The sequence below is a fragment of the Heptranchias perlo genome, chromosome 24 (genome assembly GCF_035084215.1).
Source record: "Heptranchias perlo isolate sHepPer1 chromosome 24, sHepPer1.hap1, whole genome shotgun sequence".
Classification (NCBI taxonomy): Eukaryota; Metazoa; Chordata; class Chondrichthyes; order Hexanchiformes; family Hexanchidae; genus Heptranchias; species Heptranchias perlo.
Window position 1 is genome coordinate 3042530 of NC_090348.1, and position 20745 is coordinate 3063274.

At 45.1% G+C, this 20745-nt stretch overlaps 1 protein-coding gene across 5 annotated transcripts in view; it reads right to left on the reverse strand.

Annotated features, from left to right (window-relative positions):
* cfap54 (cilia and flagella associated protein 54) overlaps nt 1-20745 on the reverse strand; it is a 443819-nt gene that overhangs the window by 232796 nt on the left and 190278 nt on the right. For all 5 annotated transcript variants that reach the window (XM_068004603.1, XM_068004606.1, XM_068004607.1 and 2 more), the window contains 3 exons: nt 19722-19940; nt 6576-6733; nt 48-208 (listed from right to left, as the gene is read on the reverse strand). In XM_068004603.1, the coding sequence (XP_067860704.1) occupies nt 48-208; nt 6576-6733; nt 19722-19940 (538 nt within the window). The remainder of the gene's footprint in view (nt 1-47; nt 209-6575; nt 6734-19721; nt 19941-20745) is intronic.

Consider the following 20745-nt stretch of genomic DNA (forward strand, 5'->3'; position numbering starts at 1 on the left):
ACAACACCTTACTTATATCAACCGAAACATTTTGTTAAGGAAATTACCACTGCTCTTCTGAAGTGTAAAAAGGCCTTGTTGAATTGGTCGAAAATAACAACGGAAGCAGTGCTTGGCACACCTTGATCGTCTGTGGAGGGCTCAGATTCTTCATAGGTCAGTGGTGTGTGTGTAGCACTATCAGTGTCCTCAGAAAGGTCATCGTCCCCTTCCATTAAAAGATTATACAACAAGTAATTATGGTTGGCATAAAAATAAACCTGATTCAGAATTTTACTTTTAAAAAATACATATTGCCACAACCAGATATGAGTTTTAAAAAGGTTAACTATTTCTGAAACAAGGTTTTACAATTCAGCTTTAAATAGTACGACTCCAACTAAACAGTACATGAAGCCTCCCTTCTCTGAGTTTCCTTTCAACCTACACAAAAAAACTATCTGTGATCATGGATGGAGTCGTTTCCTTAGTGGAGAGGAGCCATAGAAAAGGCTCTGCAGTAAAGGCTTCCATATCCTATGTGTACACTCAGGCCTTGAAATCCCATGGCCAGTGATCCCGGTGGAGTTAGTAGGGGTCAGTAAGAGGGCACCTCATTTGCATGAGGTGGGGGGTGCAAGTGCCATTTGCGCGCATTCGTGGTGCCTGCCTGCTCCCTGGCAGCTGAAATTCAGCCGGCTTGGGGATAGGGGGGGGGCAGGTGCCCCTTTTCCCAACACTGGCAGTGCTCCATTCAACCCTGTTTAAGAATATTAGAAACAAAATGCTTTTCTTCAAGGTTTAGGCTGCTTGCCAGATCTGGAACCCCTCCCCCTCCCGGTGGGGCCCACATGCGCTTGGGGAGTTCCCAACCCTGGCTCTGGCACCTCCAGTCCATCACTACGCCCTTTCACAGCAATCAGAAAACTCCCAGAAAAGGTGGAGAAGCAATGTTACTTGTCCTCCCCAGTTTCTTTGGCGGCTCCATAGGTCTCCTGCTGAAATGACTGCAGGAGACTGGTAGAATCCCTGTGGAAATCTGGTGCTTAATATTTTGAACACAGTTATTGCAAAAACTGCCCCACAAGAGAGTGCGTGAAACCCACCCTTACTACTGCACATTGCTTCTTCATACAGTAGGTTGGTATGAACTTAGTCCTCGCTGTAAATTCTGTCAGGTGTTTAAAAAATACTACAATCATATTGGTTTCAGTCTGTCAGCAGCAACAAGTTTCATCCAAATGTGACATATTCTGGAGTATTCCATTTTACTATTCAGAATTTGTAACATTATGATTACATTTGATTACATGCCCAGTAATTGGCTTTTTTTAAAGTTCACTAGCATTTGGCATTTACTGCTTTGTTAATCCAACAGCAGAATATCCAAACTAGCGATAATACTGATCAAAGTGTCCTTCATATCTGGACTAATATTTTCTGTGTAGTACTAAGTAGATGCTAGGTAGGTGAGAGTTACCTGGACACTTTGTCCAGGAGCAGTCACACCCTTTAGGTTAAATAGTACTTTAGAGTTGGTCAGTGGTCATGGACGGGAGGGTGTGACTGCGAGCCAGGCAGGTATGGGGACCCAGGATGCAGTGATGGAGGAGCCTCAGCGCTTGCCGTTGTACAACAGGTATGAGGTAGTTGCTACCTGTATGGGTGAGAACAAAGACTGCAGGGAGGATGGGCAAACTGACCACGGCACCGTGGTACAGGAGGCCATTCAAGTGGGGGGAATTAAAAAGGATTGTGGTAGTGGTAGGGGATAGCACAGTCAGGGGGGTAGATACTGTTCTCTGCAGCCATAACTGAGAGTCCCGAAGGCTATGTTACCTGCCCGGTGCCAGGGTTAAGGATATCTCATTGTGGCTGGAAAATAACTTGGAGCATGAGGGGGAAGATTCAGTTGTCATGGTCCGTGTAGGAACTAACGACTTAGGTAGAACTAAGAATGAAGTTTTGCTGAGACAGTGAGAGGCTAGGATCTAAATTAATAAGCAGAACCTCAAAAGTAATAATGTCTGGGTTACTACCTGAGCCACGCGCAAATTGGCATCGGGACAAACAGATCAGAGTTAAATGCATGGCTCAAAAGAGTGATGTGGGAGACAGGGGTTTCAATTCATTGGGCACTGGCAGCAGTACTGGCGAAAGAGGGAGCTGTTCTGTTGGGGAAAGATGTGAAGGCCTTAGAGGCGATGCAGAAGAGATTTACTAGAATGATTCCAAGGATGAGGGACTTTAGTTACGTGGATAGACTGGAGAAGCTGGAGTTGTTCTCCTTGGAACAGAGAAGGTTGATAGAGGTATTCAAAATCATGAAGGGTCTAGACAGAGTAGATAGAGAGAAACTGTTCCCATTGGCGGAAGGGTCAAGAACCAGAGGACTTAGATTTAAGGTGATTGGCAAAAGAACCAAAAGTGACATGAGGAAAAACTTTTTACACAGTGAGTGGTTTTGATCTGGAATGCATTGCTTGAGGGGGTGGTGGAGGCAGATTTAATCATGGTCTTTGAGAGGGTAAACCGGCCTGGGACCAGTGTACTGGCGAATCGAATAACTTAAACTGTAGACAGGGCTTTAAACTAAAAAGCAGGGGGAGAGGTCAGGTGAGGAGAATTTAGAAATCTAAAGAGAAAAGACAAGGCAATAGAGCAGTGTAGCGATTTAGGAAAAGCTAAGCACAATGTGACATGAAGGGACAGAGAGTTTAACGGAAATAGTGCATCAACAAATAAGGTCAAAGCAGGGAATAATGGTAAAAAGTTAAAATTAAAGGCTCTTTATCTGAATGCACAAGCATTCGTAACGAGATAGACGAATTAGTGGCACAAATAGAGATAAGTGGGTTTGATCTAATAGCCATTACAGAGACGAGGTTGCATGGTGACCAAGGTTGGGAACTAAATATTCCAGGGTACTTGACGTTTCAGAAAGACAAGCAGAAAGGAAAAAGAGGTGCGGTGGGGGGTGGGTAGCCCTGATAATAAAGGATGACATAAGGATAGCAGTGAGAAAGGATCTTGGCTCGGAAGATCTGGAAGTAGAGTCAGTATGGGTGGAGATAAGAAATAACAAAGGGCAGAAAGCACTGGGGGGAGTAGTTTGTAGGCCCCCTAACAATAGCTACACCATTGGACAGAGTGGTAATCAAGAAATAACAGGAGCTTATAACAAAAGTAATGTAATAATCATAGAATCATTGAGAGGTTATAGCACGGAAGGATTCGGCCCATCGAGTCCATGCTGGCTCTGTGCAAGAGCAATCCAGCTAGTCCCACTCCACCGCCCTGTCCCGGTAGCCCTGCAAATTTTTTCCTTTCGAGTACTTATCCAGTTCCCTCTCGAAGACCATGATTAAATTTGCCTCCACCACCCCTCAAGCAATGCATTCCAGATCAAAACCATTCGCTGTGTAAAAAGCTTTTCCTCATGTCACCATTGGTTCTTTTGCTAATCACCTTAAATCTAAGTCCTCTGGTTCTTGACCCTTCTGCCAATGGGAACAGTTTCTCTCTATCTACTCTGTTTAGACCCTTCATGATTTTGAATACCTCCATCAAATCTCCTCTCAACCTTCTCTGTTCCAAGGAGAACAACTCCAGCTTCTCCAGTCCATCCACGTAACTAAAGTCCCTCATCCTTGGAATCATTCTAGTAAATCTCTTCTGCACCGCCTCTAAGGCCTTCACATCTTTCCTAAAGTGCGGTACCCAGAACTGGACACAATGCTCCAGCTGTGGCCAAAACAGTGTTTTATAAAGGTTCATCGTGACTTCCTTGCTTTTGTACGGTACGGTAACCACATAAACCACTGATTGAATCAGTAACTCAAGAACAAACCACTCTACCTAGCATTCTAGCTCATTTCCACTGGAGAAACATATAGACCGGGTAAATCAAATTGGCAAAGGTAGTCTGGAGGACAAGTTCATGGAATGCAGTCGAGACAGTTTCCTAGAACAATACTTCATGGAACCAACAGGGAACAGGCTATTTTAGATCTTATATTGTGTAATGAGACAGGGTTAATTAGTAATCACATAGTAAAGGATCCACTGGGGAAGAGTGATCATAATATGATAGAATTTCACATTGAGTTTGAGAGTGACATACTTAAGTCCGAAACTAGAGTTTTAAACTTAAATAAAGCCAATTACATGGGTGTGAGGGGCGAGTTGGCTACGGTAGATTGGGAAATTAGATTAAAAGGTATGACGGTGGATAAGCAGTGGCAGACATTTAAAGAAATATTTTAGAATTCTCAAAAAAATATACATTCCATTGAGAAATAAAAACTTCACAGGAAAAGCGACCCATCCGTGGCTAACTAAAAAAGGAGAGTATTAGATTCAAAGAAGAGGCTTATAATGTTGCGAAGAATAATAGTAAGTCTGAGGATTGGGAGAGTTTTAGAAACCACCAAAGGATGATCAAAAAATTGATAAAAAGGGAGAAAATAGAATATGAGAGTAAACTAGATAGAAATATAAAAACACATTGCAAGAGCTTCTACAAGAATGTAAAAAGGAAGAGAGTAGCAAAAGTAAACGTTGGTCCCTTAGAGGCTGAGACAGGAGAAATTATAATGTGGAAGAAGGAAATGGCAGAGACGTTAAACAAATATTTTGTATCTGTCTTCACAGTAGAAGACACAAAAAGCATACCAAAAATTGCGGGGAACCAAGGGGCAATTGAGAGTGAGGAACTTAAAACAATTAATATCAGTAGAGAAACTAATGGGACTAAAAGCTGACAAATCCCCTGGACCTGATGGCCTACATCCTAGGGTTCTGAAAGGGCTGGCTGTAGAGATAATGGATGCATTGCTTGTGATCTTCCAAAATTCCCTAGATTCTAAAATGGTCCCAATGGGCTGGAAGTAGCAAATATAACACCGTTATTCAAGAAAGGAGGGAGAAAGAAAACAGGGAACTACAGGCCAGTTTGCCTGACATTGGTTGTCGGAAAAATGCTGGAATCCATTATTAAGGAAGTGGTAACAGGGCACTTAGAAAATCATAATATGATTAGGCAGAGTCAACATGGTTTTATGAAATGGAAATCGTGTTTAACAAATTTATTAAGAGTTCTTTGAGGATGTATCTAACAGGGTAGATAGAGGGGAAGCAGTGGATGTAGTGTGTTTGGATTTCCAAAAGGCATTCAATAAGGTGCCATGTAAAAGGTTGCTATGCAAGATAAGGGCTCTTGGGATTGGGGCTAATATATTGGCATGGATAGAGGATTGGTTAACGGACAGAAAACAGAGAGTAGGAATAAACGGGTCATTTTCAGGTTGGCAGTGGGGTGCCACAAGGATCAGTGCTTGGTCCTCAGCTATTTACAATTTATATTAATGATTTAGATGAAGGGATCGAGTGTAATGTATCCAAGTTTGCTGACGATACAAAGCTAGGTGGGAAAGTAAGCTGTGAGGAGGACAGAAAGAGTTTGCAAAGGGATACAGACAGGTTAAGTGAGTGGGCAAGAAGGTCGCATATGGAGTATAATGTGGGGAAATGTGAGGTTATTCACTTTGGTAGGAAGAAAGAAAAACAGAATATTTTTTAAATGGTGAGAAACTATTAAATGTTGGTGTGCAGAGAGATCTGGGTGTCCTCATACAAGAAAAACAGAAAGTTAGCATGCAGGTACAGCAAGCAATTAGGAAGGCAAATGGAATGTTGGCCTTTATTGCAAGGGGGTTGAATACAAGAGTAAGGGAGTCTTACTACAATTGTACAGGGCTTTGGTGAGACCTCTCCTGGAGTACTGTGTACAGTTTTGGTTTCCTTATCTAAGGACAGATATACTTGCCTTCGAGAAGGTCCAACGAAGGTTCACCAGATTGATTCCTGGGATGAGAGGGTTGTCCTATGAGGAGAGATGGAGTAAAATGGGCCTATGCTCTCTGGAATTTAGAAGAATGAGAGGTGATCTCATAGAAACATATAAGATTCTGAGGGAGATTGAGAGGGTAGATGCTGAGATGTTATTTCCCCTGGCTGGGGGGTCTAGAACCACAGGGCATAGTCGCAGGATAAGGGGTCGGCTATTTAAGACTGAGATGAGGAGGAATTTCTTCACTCAGAGGGTTGTGAATCTTTGGAATTCTCTCCCCCAGAGGGCTGTGAATGCTGAGTCATTGAGTATATTCAAGGCTGAGATCAATAGATTTTTGGACTCTAGGGAAATCAAGGTATATGGGAAAGTGAAGTTGAGGTCAAAGATCAGCCATGATCTTAATGAATGGCAGAGCGGGCTCGAGGGGCTGTATGGCCTACTCCTGCTTCTAATTCTTATGTTCTTTTGCTACAATTATTACCACCAGGAATAAGTGTCCTAATGTTTCTTTTCAAGCCTCAGCTCCCACTCCTCCAGTGGAGGCAATGAGCATTAAGGGACAAAGCTGAGCGAATACTTCATGGTTCAGTGCCCAGCTTCACATATACAACAAAGATGGCAACGTCAATTATGAGGCATTACTCTGGAACATTCCTTTGATGTTTGTTGAAAAACACATACGTATTTATTTAATTGGATGTTTAATAGCTTGACCATTTTTTTTAAATGCAGCTCAACCTACCGTTGGGTGCTATGACCATCGGCTTTATATCTCTTCTAAGTGAATACAGTAGCAATTCAGGAACTGGTAGCACCGTTTCTGAATCGCCACTCTCTGTGTCTACGAGTAGAGCACCAGAATTATGTAGACTAAAGATATCAGGGTCCAAAAAGGAATATCTGTAACCAACAGGAAAACAACAATCGGTTAAACATAAACTGGCTTTCTTTAATGCAAGTTACACCGGGAGCAGCATTTGCTCCACAAATTTTCATTTAACACAAGAGTGAAAATCTGGTTTTCGAACTTGGACTTAAATTTTTCTTTCACAGATGTGAAATTATTTGGTCTGTTTTAAAGAGAGATTCTTTTAAAAGGACCCTTGCCTCAAAATGGCTCCTGCAACCGTAGCCCTGACTGGCGAGAACGTTAAAGGATCAGCAGTCCGGCACTCACCAGAGCCACGTTGCACATGCATCCCTCTCCATTTTAACAGGCGCGTTTCAGGCATCGTGTGAGGCCCTCGCCCCATTCAAAAGTCTGGGTTTGATGATGTCATTCAGACTCTGACTACATTTTAACTGGCATAAACACGGTCGGTTAAAATTGGAGCTTATATGTTTGGAAATTGACTTTATCCTTGTGGCCCTGCATGAAATATATTGGAAAGAAGCAAGCCAAGCCAATTCTATTGATTACTATCAGACAAGTGTGTTGGAAAAACAATTACCCCAGCGAAAGCAACAATTAACAAGCATCACCAAGCTATTAAGCAATGTCACAATCTAATAATTCTAGCATAGGCAGCACAAGCGAAACATTCCAAGTGGCTACTGTTGTCATGTCTTTGCTCACGTGTTATGAAATTAACATTGAACATTGTTCAAGCAAAGTGGCTCAGTTTCAGTTCAATTTGTCAAATGAGAGATTATGGTCCCGGTATTTAAGGATGAGGCAGGGACGGTGCGGGGGAGGCTGAAAACGGCCGAAGAGCCCAACAATGCCAGGGACGTCCAACCGAACTTAATGGCAGGACTTCATTATCATTTTTCAGTTCCGTTTCCACCCAACAGCCGGACAAATTGACAGCCTGGCCAGTGGCCAGGAGGGAACACCAGCGGCAGGAGGCTGCAGCTGGGGACTCTTGGGGGCGGTCCTCGGCAATCAGGAGAAGGGAAAAATCAGGAGAAGGGAAAGATCAGGAGGAAGAAGAGCGGCTGGTAATCAGGAGGGCTGGCGATCGGGGCTAGGGGAGGCCGAAGGCTTCCTTGAGGGACCTGGGGGTAGCACTCCTGCTCCTCCTGGCCCAAAAGGAATGCTGAAAAAGGCACTTAACTTGTGGAGCCTGCAGCTCCCGCCTCCCATTCACTGCTGGGTTTCCCGTGCAGCAGCAGTCGGTTTTAAATTGAGCTCCCAATTGCACTGTGGGAGTCCGATTTAAATATGTTAATAAAATGTCCCCCCTCTCCATGGCAGGATACTCGAACACCCCAATATCCGCCGCGTAAACAAGTCACCTGTTGGGGACGGGTTCCGCATATTTAACTCTTTAATCACCCCCCCCCCACCCCCCCACAACGCCCACCTGCCTGTCTTGGGATGGGGGGGGATTAATATCGAGGCCTACCTTTCAAAGGATTTTAGAGGTATCGGATATTTTTGATACACTGGTTAACTACTGTTTTGTCTATATATTGCTTAAGTGGTCGACAAAGAAAACCACTCAAAGGAACTTAACTGACTGGTTTGTCTCTTTAACTCTCATGTGATATAATTCAAAACTGCTGTTACTTGAATTGACTTTGACAACTAGCTGCTACTGCTTGCTGCTGTAAATGACTATCTGTGAATAAACCTGTTTGGAACTTTAATCTGAGCTGAAGTGTCTGGATTGATTAACATTATGCATCACCTGAAGTGACGTGGAAACATGATGGAAATCCAGTCACATTGGAGCAGAAATCGCTCGCAAAATAACGGTGAGCTGAACAGCGCTCCCCGTTGTTAGTGGCGAAATGGAGGAGCAAGTTCCGGCGTTCACACTTGCGCAGTGAAACACGTAAATCTGGAATTTCCTCCTACTGGTTCAGCAGCGATATAACAGCTTCGAATTAAAGGGATATCGCACGCTGCAATCAGGAAAATCATTGAAAAAGCGCAAACTTGCTCATTTGCCCAGCTGGAAAGTAACTAATATCGTCACAAAACAGGTACGCTTAAAAATACCAGGTCTTAACTCAGTTTTAACAGCATGGTAAGTCTTAATTACTTCCAAACAACTAAAAATTAACTTTTAAAAATGTGGAATCTCATTACTCCTTATTTTAATATTTCTTTGTCATTTTAAAAAAAATTGCTTTAAAAATTAAACATTCTTTTGCTTTGCCCATCCATCTCTTTTATTTGATTCAATTATTTCTTACCCTCTCTTTTTTCGCTGCCACTAAGTGGTTTTACATTGATTTTAATGTTGTACCTTTCACTTTCTGGTTTTAAGCCTGCAGAGACAGTTAACGCAGCTTGTCCAAAATGCTGCCTCTGATTGCTCAAGGGGAGAGTGACCCTCTGCCTTCTCCCAGGGTCCTCGCTTCATTGAACGGGCTCTTCTCCACTTCCTATTCGAACAAGTGCCCGAAGTATAGACCTTGGTAAGTTAGTGGGTTAGTTTCAATCTGTGGAGCGGCAGTCACTGGTGGTTCGCCGCTCCGAGCAATTTCTACCCCGATAAATGGTCTCTTGTTCACTCTGGGCACACAATTCCAGGTGGCAGTGCACAAAGTTTCATTTCAGCTCATGGGAGGGCAGGCGTACCTCTGTAAGATGGCTTTTGTGCTAAGCAGGCCAAAAGGTATCTGGAAAGGCTTTCTTCATTACTTCAGCATCTAGCGACTTTCCTAAGTGCCAATGTATTACCACCACCTGTGAGTTAAGCACTTCTTTCTGGTCATATTCTGTGCTCCCCTCTAGCTGAGGAGCCAGAAGATGGCTTTTGCTGTTGTTTCTCAATCTGTGGGTTTCAAAGCCAACATTGCCAGTAGCTAATTGGTATCTTCTTCCTGCTCTTCCCTCTCTTCTTGTTGCCTCATGCACTATGCACCCCACCCAACCTTTCCTGCCATTGAAGTCAATGGAAAGGGAAATCCAGCGGGATGTATAACAGGCAGACGATCCAGTACTGCCAGTTTCCTCCGCTGAAGTTGAAAATTAGCCCCAAAAGTCTTCCCAATGATTAACTGGAGGAAAGAGCGGCTTATCCACGACTGGATATCGAACAAGCAGCCTGACAACACAGAGGCAATGGAGTGGTTGAGAGAGGTGTTGGAGAGGTAGAGCCGGGTGTCATCAGCATACATGTGGAAGCTGACCCCTTGTCTGCGGACGATGTTGCCAAGAGGCAGCGTGTAGATGAAGAAGGGGAGGGGACCCAGGATAGATTCTTGGGGGATTCTGGAGGAAATGCTGTAGGGGAGCAAGTGCAACCATTGCTAGAGATGCTCTGGTTACGATTGGATATGTAAGAGTGGAACCGAACGAGGGCAGTCCCTTCCTGGACAACAAAGGAGAGGCATTGGAGGAGGATAGTGTGGTTGGCCATGTTAAAGGCTACAGATAGGTTGAGGAGAATGAGGAGGGATAGTGCACTACATCACAACGGATGTCATTTGTGACTTTGGTTAGGAATGTTTCAGTGTTGTGACAGGGGCAAAAATCTTGAATGGAAAGATTCCAACATTGAGTTGCGGGAAAATGGGCATGGAAATTGGGAGGCAACAACTTGTTCAAGAACTTGGAAAAGGAGATTGGAGATGGGGCAGTAGTTTGCAAGGACAGAGGGCCGAGGCCGGGTTTTTTTGAAGAGAGCGAAGATGATGTTTGCAGTTTATTAATTTGTTGGTATGCCAGCTAATCTATGAATTTATTAATTAACTTATACCCATTTCTCTATTTTAGTCACTAAGCTTGCTGCTGTATTAATTATTAACTCACTGGTATCCACTGCTTTATTAATTTTTTAATTCACTGGTGTGCCTACAGATGTCAAAATGGGCTGGATCTTGCTGGAAAAGTAATGGCGTGTTAACGACAAACACTGTTATTAATGTGCAAATCGACCAGCAAGTTCCAGGGATTATGAGGTACGCAGTGAGTTGTGAATCTCCAGAATTGGTAGCATCCCGCCCTTAGCCTACCCCTTATTTTTAAGAACTTGCTGGATTTGCATATTAATTGCCTATTAAACTGCCACAGAAAGTTAAGTCTGGTAATTAGGAGTGTAAGTACTTTTTTAATTACGTTAATGCAATGCCAATCAACCTCTCTGGCCCAGAATGGGAATAACTTAAAGTGTTCAATCTCATTCCTCCATGTAGTCAGTTGTTACTGGAGATTTAAAAAATGGCAAATTTTAAATTTTAAAATTTTTTTCTTACTTTTCTGTCACTTTTTTTTCTCTCTCTTAATCCAATCTTTCTTTCCCTCTCTTTATTTCTCTGTCTGTACCTGATTTGACTCTAATTCAGAGAAATTATGTTGAAATTATATAGAACCTTGGTTAGGCCACACTTAGAATAATGTGCACAGTTCAGGTCTCCATATTATAAAAAGGATATAGAGGCACTTGAGAAGGTGCAAAAAAGATTAACAAGGATTATACCAGAACTAAGAGGTTATAACCATTAGGAAAGATTGAACAGGCTGAGGGTTGACCTGACAGAGGTCTTTAAAATTATGGAAGGGTTTGATAGGGTGGACAAAGCTACAGGAGCCCTCTCCCCAGTCCTTAGGGACACTGGGATTCGCCTTCCCCAGTTCTGTTGCATCCTGGAACCACTCTGCTGCACTCAGATAACGGGATTACTCTCCTGCTGCTCAGATCATAGCACAATCTCTCTCCAGGTCTATCAAATTTTGCCAGCTCCTCTCTAGTGCTACTAACCTTTCAAGTCTTCCCCCCAGTATTGCTGATCGGTATTTTCCCCTACATTCTCCTTAACATCAGTACCTCTGTCAAATGCTCCCAGGCTCCAGTACCAATCCTTAATGCTCCCACACCACAAAACCCCATTACCCAGTGCTTCCAGATCCAGCCACCTCTTCCCAATGCAACCAGATTCCAGCCTTTCTGGGACTCTGTCCCCCCACTGTTGACAAATATGGGTACCTCCCTTCAATGCTCCCAGATGCTGGGACCCCTCCCCCCACAAAGCTGCAATACCGCAGGATACTGTTGTCAAAACCCGGAACAACCAGACACTAGGAATCATCCAACAAACTAATTATAATAAAATTTCGTAGAATCATACAGCACAGAAGGAGGCCATTCGGCACATCATGCCTGTGCCGGCTCTCTGAAAGAGCTATCCAATTAGTCCTTAACCTTCTCCCCTTAACCTTCTTTGCTCTAAGGAGAACAATCCCAGTTTCTCTAGTCTCTCCACATCCCTGGTACCATTCTGGTAAATCTCCTCTGCGCCCTCTCCAAGGCCTTGACATCCTTTCTAAAGTGTGGTGCCCAGAATTGGACACAATGGGGCACGATTTTAAAAGGGAAAAATGGGTGGGTTTGAGGCGGGGGGGTATTCAAAATCGCAACTATTTCGGACCCACCCCCAACCCGCCTCCAACCCTCCCACTTCTGGTTTTCACTGGGGCTGGATGAGGAGCAGACAACCAACCCACTCCCAGAAGATGGGTTGGTGATTAAAACCTTTCAAGGAGGCTGCGGGTCCCCATTTTTCCAGAATTTCCCATTTCAACCCCCGGGGGTGGGGGGGGGGGGCGGGATTCCGGGGCCTTCTCTTTTACGCCACGTGAAAGGAGGCGAGAAGTTCTGAAACTAACAGGTAAGTGCCTTTCTGGCACAGGTTGCGGGCCCAGAGGCGCAGGAGTGCTTCTCCCAGGCCCAACAAGCCTACCTGCAGTGACCCCCCAACGATTGCGGATCCCCCTCCCGATCTCTGACCTCCCCATAACGATCGCGGACCTCCCCCGCGATCTCTGCCCCCCCCAATGATAACGGACTCCGCCCCCCCCATGATCTCCAACCTCCCCCAACGATCGCAGACCCCTGCAATGACCCATGATACCCACCCCCCAACTATCACGAACCCCCACGATGACCCCCGATCCCGACAGCCCCCCCATGATTGATCCGCGAACCCTCCCATCCATGACACCCATGCCCACCAGTGCCCTCGTGCCAACCCATGCTCCTGTACCCTTATGTCCACCCATGCCCCCCCCTCCATCCATACAAAGACTTACCTGCAGACTTACCTGAACACGTCCTCTCCCTGGCTGCCCTCCCGTCCGACTGAGACCAGCCTGACAATCACCGGTCAGTCGGACGGCAAACAAAAAAAAAATGTCATTACATCAAAATCATAAGGATGTCCAGGAAACCCGTACTTCCGGATTTCCCGTCTTCAATTTGACCACCCCCACCACCCCCCCCCCCACTTCCTGGCTCGAGGTCAAAATCATGCCCATTACTCCTGTATGTGAACCCCAGATCTCTCTGTTCCTACAATTTTACCTTTACATTTTTACCATTTTGTTTATATTGCCTCTCATTCTTCCGTTCAAAATGCATTATGCAGTTCTCTTCTCTACCTCTCCCCTGGTCCTCCCATTGGCTGTCTAGCTGTACTCCATCTGCCCCTCTCAGCGTCTAACCCTGCCCCACCTTTCCGCCCTCCCTCTTTTCCCCTCGATCTCTGCTTTGGCCAGGCTTAAAGTACTGGTGTCACTGGTTACAACATTGCAGCCACTTCCTCTGCACTCCAGCCCTGCTCCAGAGTTATTTGGCAGCCTTCGATTCTCTTCCCCCTCCCCCTACCTTTCCCAGCATCATACCCAATTATGATCTTCTCCCCCCACCCCCCGACAACCAGCCTCTAACTTCTACAGTTCCCGTCTTCACCCACTTTAAAAATGCTCCACCTTCCCCTGACCTCTAACCCTCCTCTACCTCCCCACCCCTTCTCGCCTCTATCCCTCCTCTACCTCCCCATCCCTCCTAGCCTCTAACCCTACTCTACCTTCATCCTCCAACCTCCAGTGTCAAAGTCCTGCCTAGGCTCCAGTCCAATTATCCTGCACTTGACTTAAAAACTGCACTTAGTCCTGTCTGTCCATGTAATGTCATAGGAGATTGACTAGTATATCTCCATTGTTAGTAGCATACTGTTTAGCTATGGGGTTAATTTTTCTGAGAGCCACACCACCGGCAGCTTATTGGGGCTTGCCCATAATTTTTCCATCCATAATGATGCGAAATTGCAGGATCTCTGAAACTTTTGTCCATCCTGTTCCTGTAAATCTGATTATCTGATTTCAGAAACTTTTCCTCCTCTTCCAGATTAAAGATTCCAGTGGAAAGGATTCCAGATTCCAGTGGAAAGGATATCCAAGAAGATCGCGCATTTAGACACAGACATCAAGTTTTTACAGAGCTGCAAGAAAGCAGACAAGATCCCGAAAGGACTCCAGATCACGAACCCACTCAAGTCCACATACAACTCGGATTACGCTGAGAGACTCTGCCGCCGTACCTCTCGCACACTCCGCAACCATCTCATACACCAACTCTACAGCAGACGCCACAACCTCGAAACTAAGATAGAGTCCATACTCTCAACCTGTACTCAGGACACAGCAGACCAGCTACGTTATACCGCCAAACAGACGAGGCAACGGAACTACGCTGCCTACATGAAAACCAAGAGCAGGAAGCTTGAGAAACTCGGCATCACCACCAGCAACGACCAAGCTTCCCCTGGTACCACGGTTGCAACCACAGGGAAGTCTATTGTCAATTTATCCGACCACACCCTTCAACCAGACGAAATCGAAGTTCTCAGCCGAGGGCTCAATTTCTGCCCCACTACCAAAATGGACCCCACTAGTCTCGCGGCGGACACAGAGGAATTCATCAGGAGAATGAGGCTCCGGGAATTCTACCACAAACCCCAAGATTTCAGCAGCGAACCCAATGAGACAATCGACGATCCGGAACAGCAGACAGAGGGATCCGCGGTACAGCAACTGAAGAGGAAAGAGTCAAACTGGACTCCTCCGGAGGGTCGCTGCCCTCAGCTGGACATGTATGCTCAAGCTGTCAGGAAATGCGTCAATGCCAGATTCATCAGCCGCACTCAGAAGACAGTCCAGAATGTCACCCGAGCACAACGCAACGCCATCAACGCTCTCAAGACCAACCGCAACATCGTCATCAAACCAGCGGACAAAGGAGGAGCCATAGTCATACAGAACAGAACAGACTATTGCAAAGAAGCATACCGACAACTGGACAACCAGGAACACTACAGACGGTTACCCGCAGGTCCGACCAAAGAACACACCCACCAGCTCAACAAACTGATCAAGACCTTCGATCCAGACCTTCAAAGCATCCTACGCATTCTCATCCCACGTAATCCCCGCGTGGGAGACTTCTACTGCCTCCCAAAGATACACAAAGCCAACACACCCGGACGTCCCATCGTATCAGGCAACGGAACCCTGTGTGAGAACCTCTCTGGATACATCGAGGGCATCCTGAAACCCATCGTACAGGGAACCCCCAGCTTCTGTCGCGACACTACAGACTTCCTACAAAAACTCAGTACCCACGGACCAGTTGAACCAGGAACACTTCTCACCACGATGGACGTCTCGGCACTATACACCAGTATCCCCCACGATGACGGCATCGCTGCGACAGCATCAATACTCAACACCAACAACAGCCAATCTCCGGAAGCCATCCTACAACTCATCCGCTTCATCCTGGATCACAATGTCTTCACCTTCGATAACCAGTTCTTTACCCAAACACACGGAACAGCCATGGGGACCAAATTCGCACCCCAATACGCCAACATTTTCATGCACAAGTTCGAGCAGGACTTCTTCACTGCACAAGACCTCCAACCAACACTATACACCAGATACATCGACGACATTTTCTTTCTATGGACCCACGGCAAGGAATCACTAAAGAGACGACACGATAACATCAACAAGTTCCATCCCACCATCAAGCTCACCATGGACTACTCCTCAGAATCAGTTTCTTTCTTGGACACACGAATCTCCATCAAAGACGGGCACCTCAGCACCTCACTCTACCGCAAGCCCACGGACAACCTCACGATGCTCCACTTTTCCAGCTTCCACCCTAACCACGTCAAAGAGGCCATCCCCTATGGACAGGCCCTGCGAATACACAGGGTCTGCTCAGACGAGGAGGAACGCGATGGACACCTACAGACTCTGAAAGACGCCCTAGTAAGAACGGGATATGACGCTCGACTCATCGATCGACAGTTCCGACGGGCCACAGCAAAAAATCGCATAGACCTCCTCAGGAGACTAACACGGGACGCAACCAACAGAGTACCCTTTGTCGTCCAGTACTTCCCCGGAGCGGAGAAACTACGCCATGTTCTCCGCAGCCTTCAACATGTCATCAATGAGGACAAACACCTCGCTATGGCCATCCCCACACCTCCACTACTCTCCTTTAAACAGCCACCCAACCTCAAACAGACCATCGTTCGCAGCAAACTACCTAGCTTTCAAGAGAACAGCGTCCACGACGCCACACAACCCTGCCACGGTAACCTCTGCAAGACATGCCAGATCATCGACACAGATACCACCATCACACGAGAGGACACCACCCACCAGGTGCATGGTTCATACTCCTGTGACTCGGCCAACGTTGTCTACCTCATACGTTGCAGGAAAGGATGCCCCAGAGCATGGTACATTGGCGAGACCATGCAGACGCTGCGACAACGGATGAACGGACACCGCGCAACAATCGCCAAACAGGAGGGTTCCCTCCCAGTCGGGGAACACTTCAGCAGTCATGGACATTCATCCACCGACCTTCGGGTAAGCGTACTCCAAGGCGGCCTTCGAGACACACGACAACGCAAAATCGTCGAGCAGAAATTGATAGCCAAGTTCCGCACCTATGAGGACGGCCTCAACCGGGATCTTGGGTTCATGTCACGCTACACGTTACCCCACCAGCGAACAAATGTTATCTGTTTTTAATATAATGGGTCATTTGCTGGCTCTCTCTGCCTTCCGGATGTTTCTGCCTCTCTCTGTGTTTTTTTTCTCTGTTTTTTTTCCCTGTTTGTTTTTTTGTTGAATGTGTATTCGGGGGTTCTGCAGGTGACACCTCTCTGTCTGAACACGGTGATTGCCTTGGCAACGGGCAGTTGCAGGGGCAGTCTGTAAACACCATGTATTGTTCTATATGTATAAATGCGTAGGCTTCAAGGAGCTCTTGAAACATTTGCCTGAGGAAGGAGGAAATCTCCGAAAGCTTGTGAATTTAAAATAAAATTGCTGGACTATAACTTGGTGTTGTAAAATTGTTTACAGATTAAAGAAGTGCTTTTACAATACACATCTTTTCTTCTTCTCTTCCCTGCCTAGTGACACATGAGCCAACTGTCTCATATCCAGCAGATTATGCTCTAGGTTGTTTCCATAACAAAATCCCTTTTTATGTGGACAGGTCGTTAGCTTGACACACAACTCTCTATCAGGAGAACCAGCTAGATGCGATGGGGGGGGGTCACCACTCTACTCCCATCAGACCCGACTACCTCACTGGATGTCACCCCAGTATTCAGAGATTGGAACTCTCATCTCTGCTCACCGGGGCTATCTGGAGTCGGGCTCGAACCCAAAACCGTTTGACTCAGAGGTGGGAATGCTACCATTGACCCATGGGTTGCTCCTTACATTACACATGATTAGTGTAGGGATTGGAGGACGTTGTTTAAAAAGGGAGCGAGGGATAGACCGAATAATTATAGGCCAGTCAGTCTAACCTCGGTGGTGGGCAAATTGTTGGAATCAATTCTGAGGGACAGGATAAACCGTCACTTAGAAAGGCACGGAGTAAAAACTTGGAAGGGTAGTAAACAGTGATGAGGATAGTGATAGACTTCAAGAGGATATAGACAGGCTGGTGGAATGAGCGGACATGAGGCAGATGAAATTTAACGCAGAAAAATGCAAAGTGATACATTTCAGTAGGAAGAACGAGGCGAGGCAATATAAACTAAAGGGCACAACTCTAAAAAGGGCACAGGAACAGAAAGATCTGGAGGTATGTGTGCACAAATCGTTGAAGGTGGCAGGGCAGGTTGAGAAAGCGATTAAAAAAGGATACGGGATCCTGGGCTTTATAAACAGAGGTATAGAGTACAAAAGTATGGAAGTCATGATGAACCTTTATAAAACACTGGTTCGGCCACAACTGGAGTATTGTGTCCCGTTCTGGGCACCGCGCTTTAGGAAAGATGTGAAGGCCTTAGAGAGGGTGCAAAAGAGATTTACTAGAATGATTCCAGGGATGATAGACTGGAGAAGCTGGGGTTGTTCTCCTTGGAACAGAGACAGTTGCGAGGAGATTTGATAGAGGTATCCAAAATCATGAAGGGTCTAGACAGAGTAGATAGAGAGAAACTGTTCCCATTGGCGGAAGGGTCAAGAACCAAAGGACATAGATTTAAGGTGATTGGCAAAAGAACCAAAAGTGACATGAGGAAAAGCTTTTTTACACAGCGAGTGGTTAGGATCTGGAATGGCCTGTTACATAGGCCTGTGCGGGTGTTGGAGGCAGATTCAATCACGGCCTTCAAAAGGGAACTGGATAAGTACTTGAAAGGAAAAAATGTGCAGGGCTACGGGGATAGGGCGGGGGAGTGGGACTAGATAGATTGCTTTTGCATAGAGCCAACGCGGACTCGATAGGTTGAATGGCCTCCTTCTGTGCTGTAACCTTTCTATGATTCTATTCTAAGGACAGTCAGCATGGATTTGTTGAGGGAAGGTCATGTCTGACTAACTTGATTGAATTTTTTGAGGAGGTAACAAGGAGGATCGATGAGGGTAGTGCATTTGATGTAGTCTACATGGATTTTAGCAAGGCTTTTGACAAGGTCCCACATGGCAGACTGATCAAGAAAGTCCTAGCCCATGGGATCCAAGGGACAGAGGCAAGTTGGATCCAAAATTGGCTCAGTGGCAGGAAGCAAAGGTTAATGGTCGATGGGTGTTTTTATGACTGGAAGGCTGTTTCCAGTGGGGTTCTGCAGGACTCAGTACTAGGTACCTTGCTTTTTGTGATATATATATCAATGATTTGGACTTAAATGTAGGGGGCACGATTAAGAAGTTTGCAGATGATACAAAAATTGGCTATGTGGTTGATAGTGAGGAGGAAAGCTGTAGACTGCAGGAAGAAATCAATGGACTGGTCAGGTGGGCAGAAAAGTGGCAAATGGAATTCAATCCAGAGAAGTGTGAGGTAATGCATTTGGGGAGGGCAAACAAGGCAAGGGAATACACAATAAATGGGAGGATACTGAAAGGTGTAGAGGAAGTGAGGGACCTTGGAGTGCATGTCCACAGATCCCTGAAGGTAACAGGTGGTTAAGAAGGCATATGGAATACTTTCCTTTATTAGCCTTGGTACAGAATATAAGAGCAGGGAGGTTATGCTGGAACTGTATAAAACACTGGTCAGGCCACAGCTTGAGTACTGTGTACAGTTCTGATCACCATATTAGAGGAAGGATGTAATTGCACTCGAGAGGGTTACACAGGAGGTTTACAAGGATGTTGCCGGAACTGAAGACTTCTAGCTATAAGGAAAGATTGGATCGGCTGGGGTTATTCTCTTTGGAACAGAGGAGGATGAGGAGTGATTTAACTGAGGTATGCAAAATTATGAGGGACCTAGATAGAGTGGATAGGAAGGACCTATTTCCCTTAACAGAAATGTCAATAACCAGGGGGCACAGATTTAAAGTGATTAGTAGAAGGATTAGAGGGGAGCTGAGGAAAAAAAATTTCCACCCAGAGGGTGGTGGGGGTCTGGAACTCACTGTCTGAAAGGGTGGTAGAGACAGAAACCCTCAACTCATTTAAAAAGTACCTGGATGTGCACCCGAAGTGCCGAGACCTGCAGGGCTATGGACAAAATGCTGGAAAGTGGGATTAGGCTGGGTGGCTGATTTTCGGCTGGCGCGGACACGATGGGTCAAATGCCCTCCTTCTGTGCCGTAAATTTTCTATGATTCTATGATAGTGGCAATTTGTAAAAATATTTAGTCGCTGATTCCAAGGTACCTGCTAATGGCTTTTGAGGTCCAACCTTCTTCTTCAAAACGCTTCATGAATGAATTAAAGCACAAAATTCCCAACAGCATGTTCATCTGACTGCTCCATGGCATCTCATTAATACAAGATTGATGGAATTTTTTATGTCGCAGATAACTGTGCACAACTGGTCTAAACAGAGTTCGGAAAACTTCCCTGGCTTTCTTTTCCAATTTCTCCCTTTGTTTCCTAAACAAAACAATTAAAAATGTACACATATTATTGATTGGAAGAAAATTACATCTGTAATAAAAAAAACTACACTCAACTGACATACATTTTTCAAACAGTATTTTATTTTTGGATACTCTTTAAATCTTAGATAACTGCATTTCAAGTGAACTGCAAATATTTCTACTATTCGGTAATTATATCATACTCAAATATAGTATACTCAAATTACAGATTCTTTCAAAAAATACAGTCTTGATTAGGACACGGCTCTTCATTACTTTACATCATGACAGAAGCATTGAATGGTTTTTGAAATAGGAGTGAGTTTAAATAAAGTAAGATTCGGAATCTCTGCTTCACAAATAGATCCACAAGGTGGATGGGCCAAATGAAATGTTTCATGGCAAGTAAGCAAAAGGAAGTAATGAACATTAACCCTTCCACTTCCCTGAGCCCCCAATCAGTTGTCTTCTTAGGCACCTTGCACAGCCAAATTATGGTTTGAAACTTTCTCTTGGTGGCTCCAATAATGTAATTTTGGTCAAACTTTAATGGTCTGTTTTCTAAATGGTTGAATGCTGGATTTTGGAACTGGTTTTAAAGCAATCATAAAATTAATTTTACTTGCATTAGTCCCAGGTTGAAAATGAACGGCAAGACAGTACACACACAGAAAAATAGATATATTTATTACTTAAACTTAAATTTTAAAAATAAAATAAATGTTAAAGTATAAAACATTGCTTAGTTGTGAGGGCTAATTCTGCAATCCACCTTCCCCTATAGTGCACTGTGGTCGCAGGGAGCATGGGAAACAGAA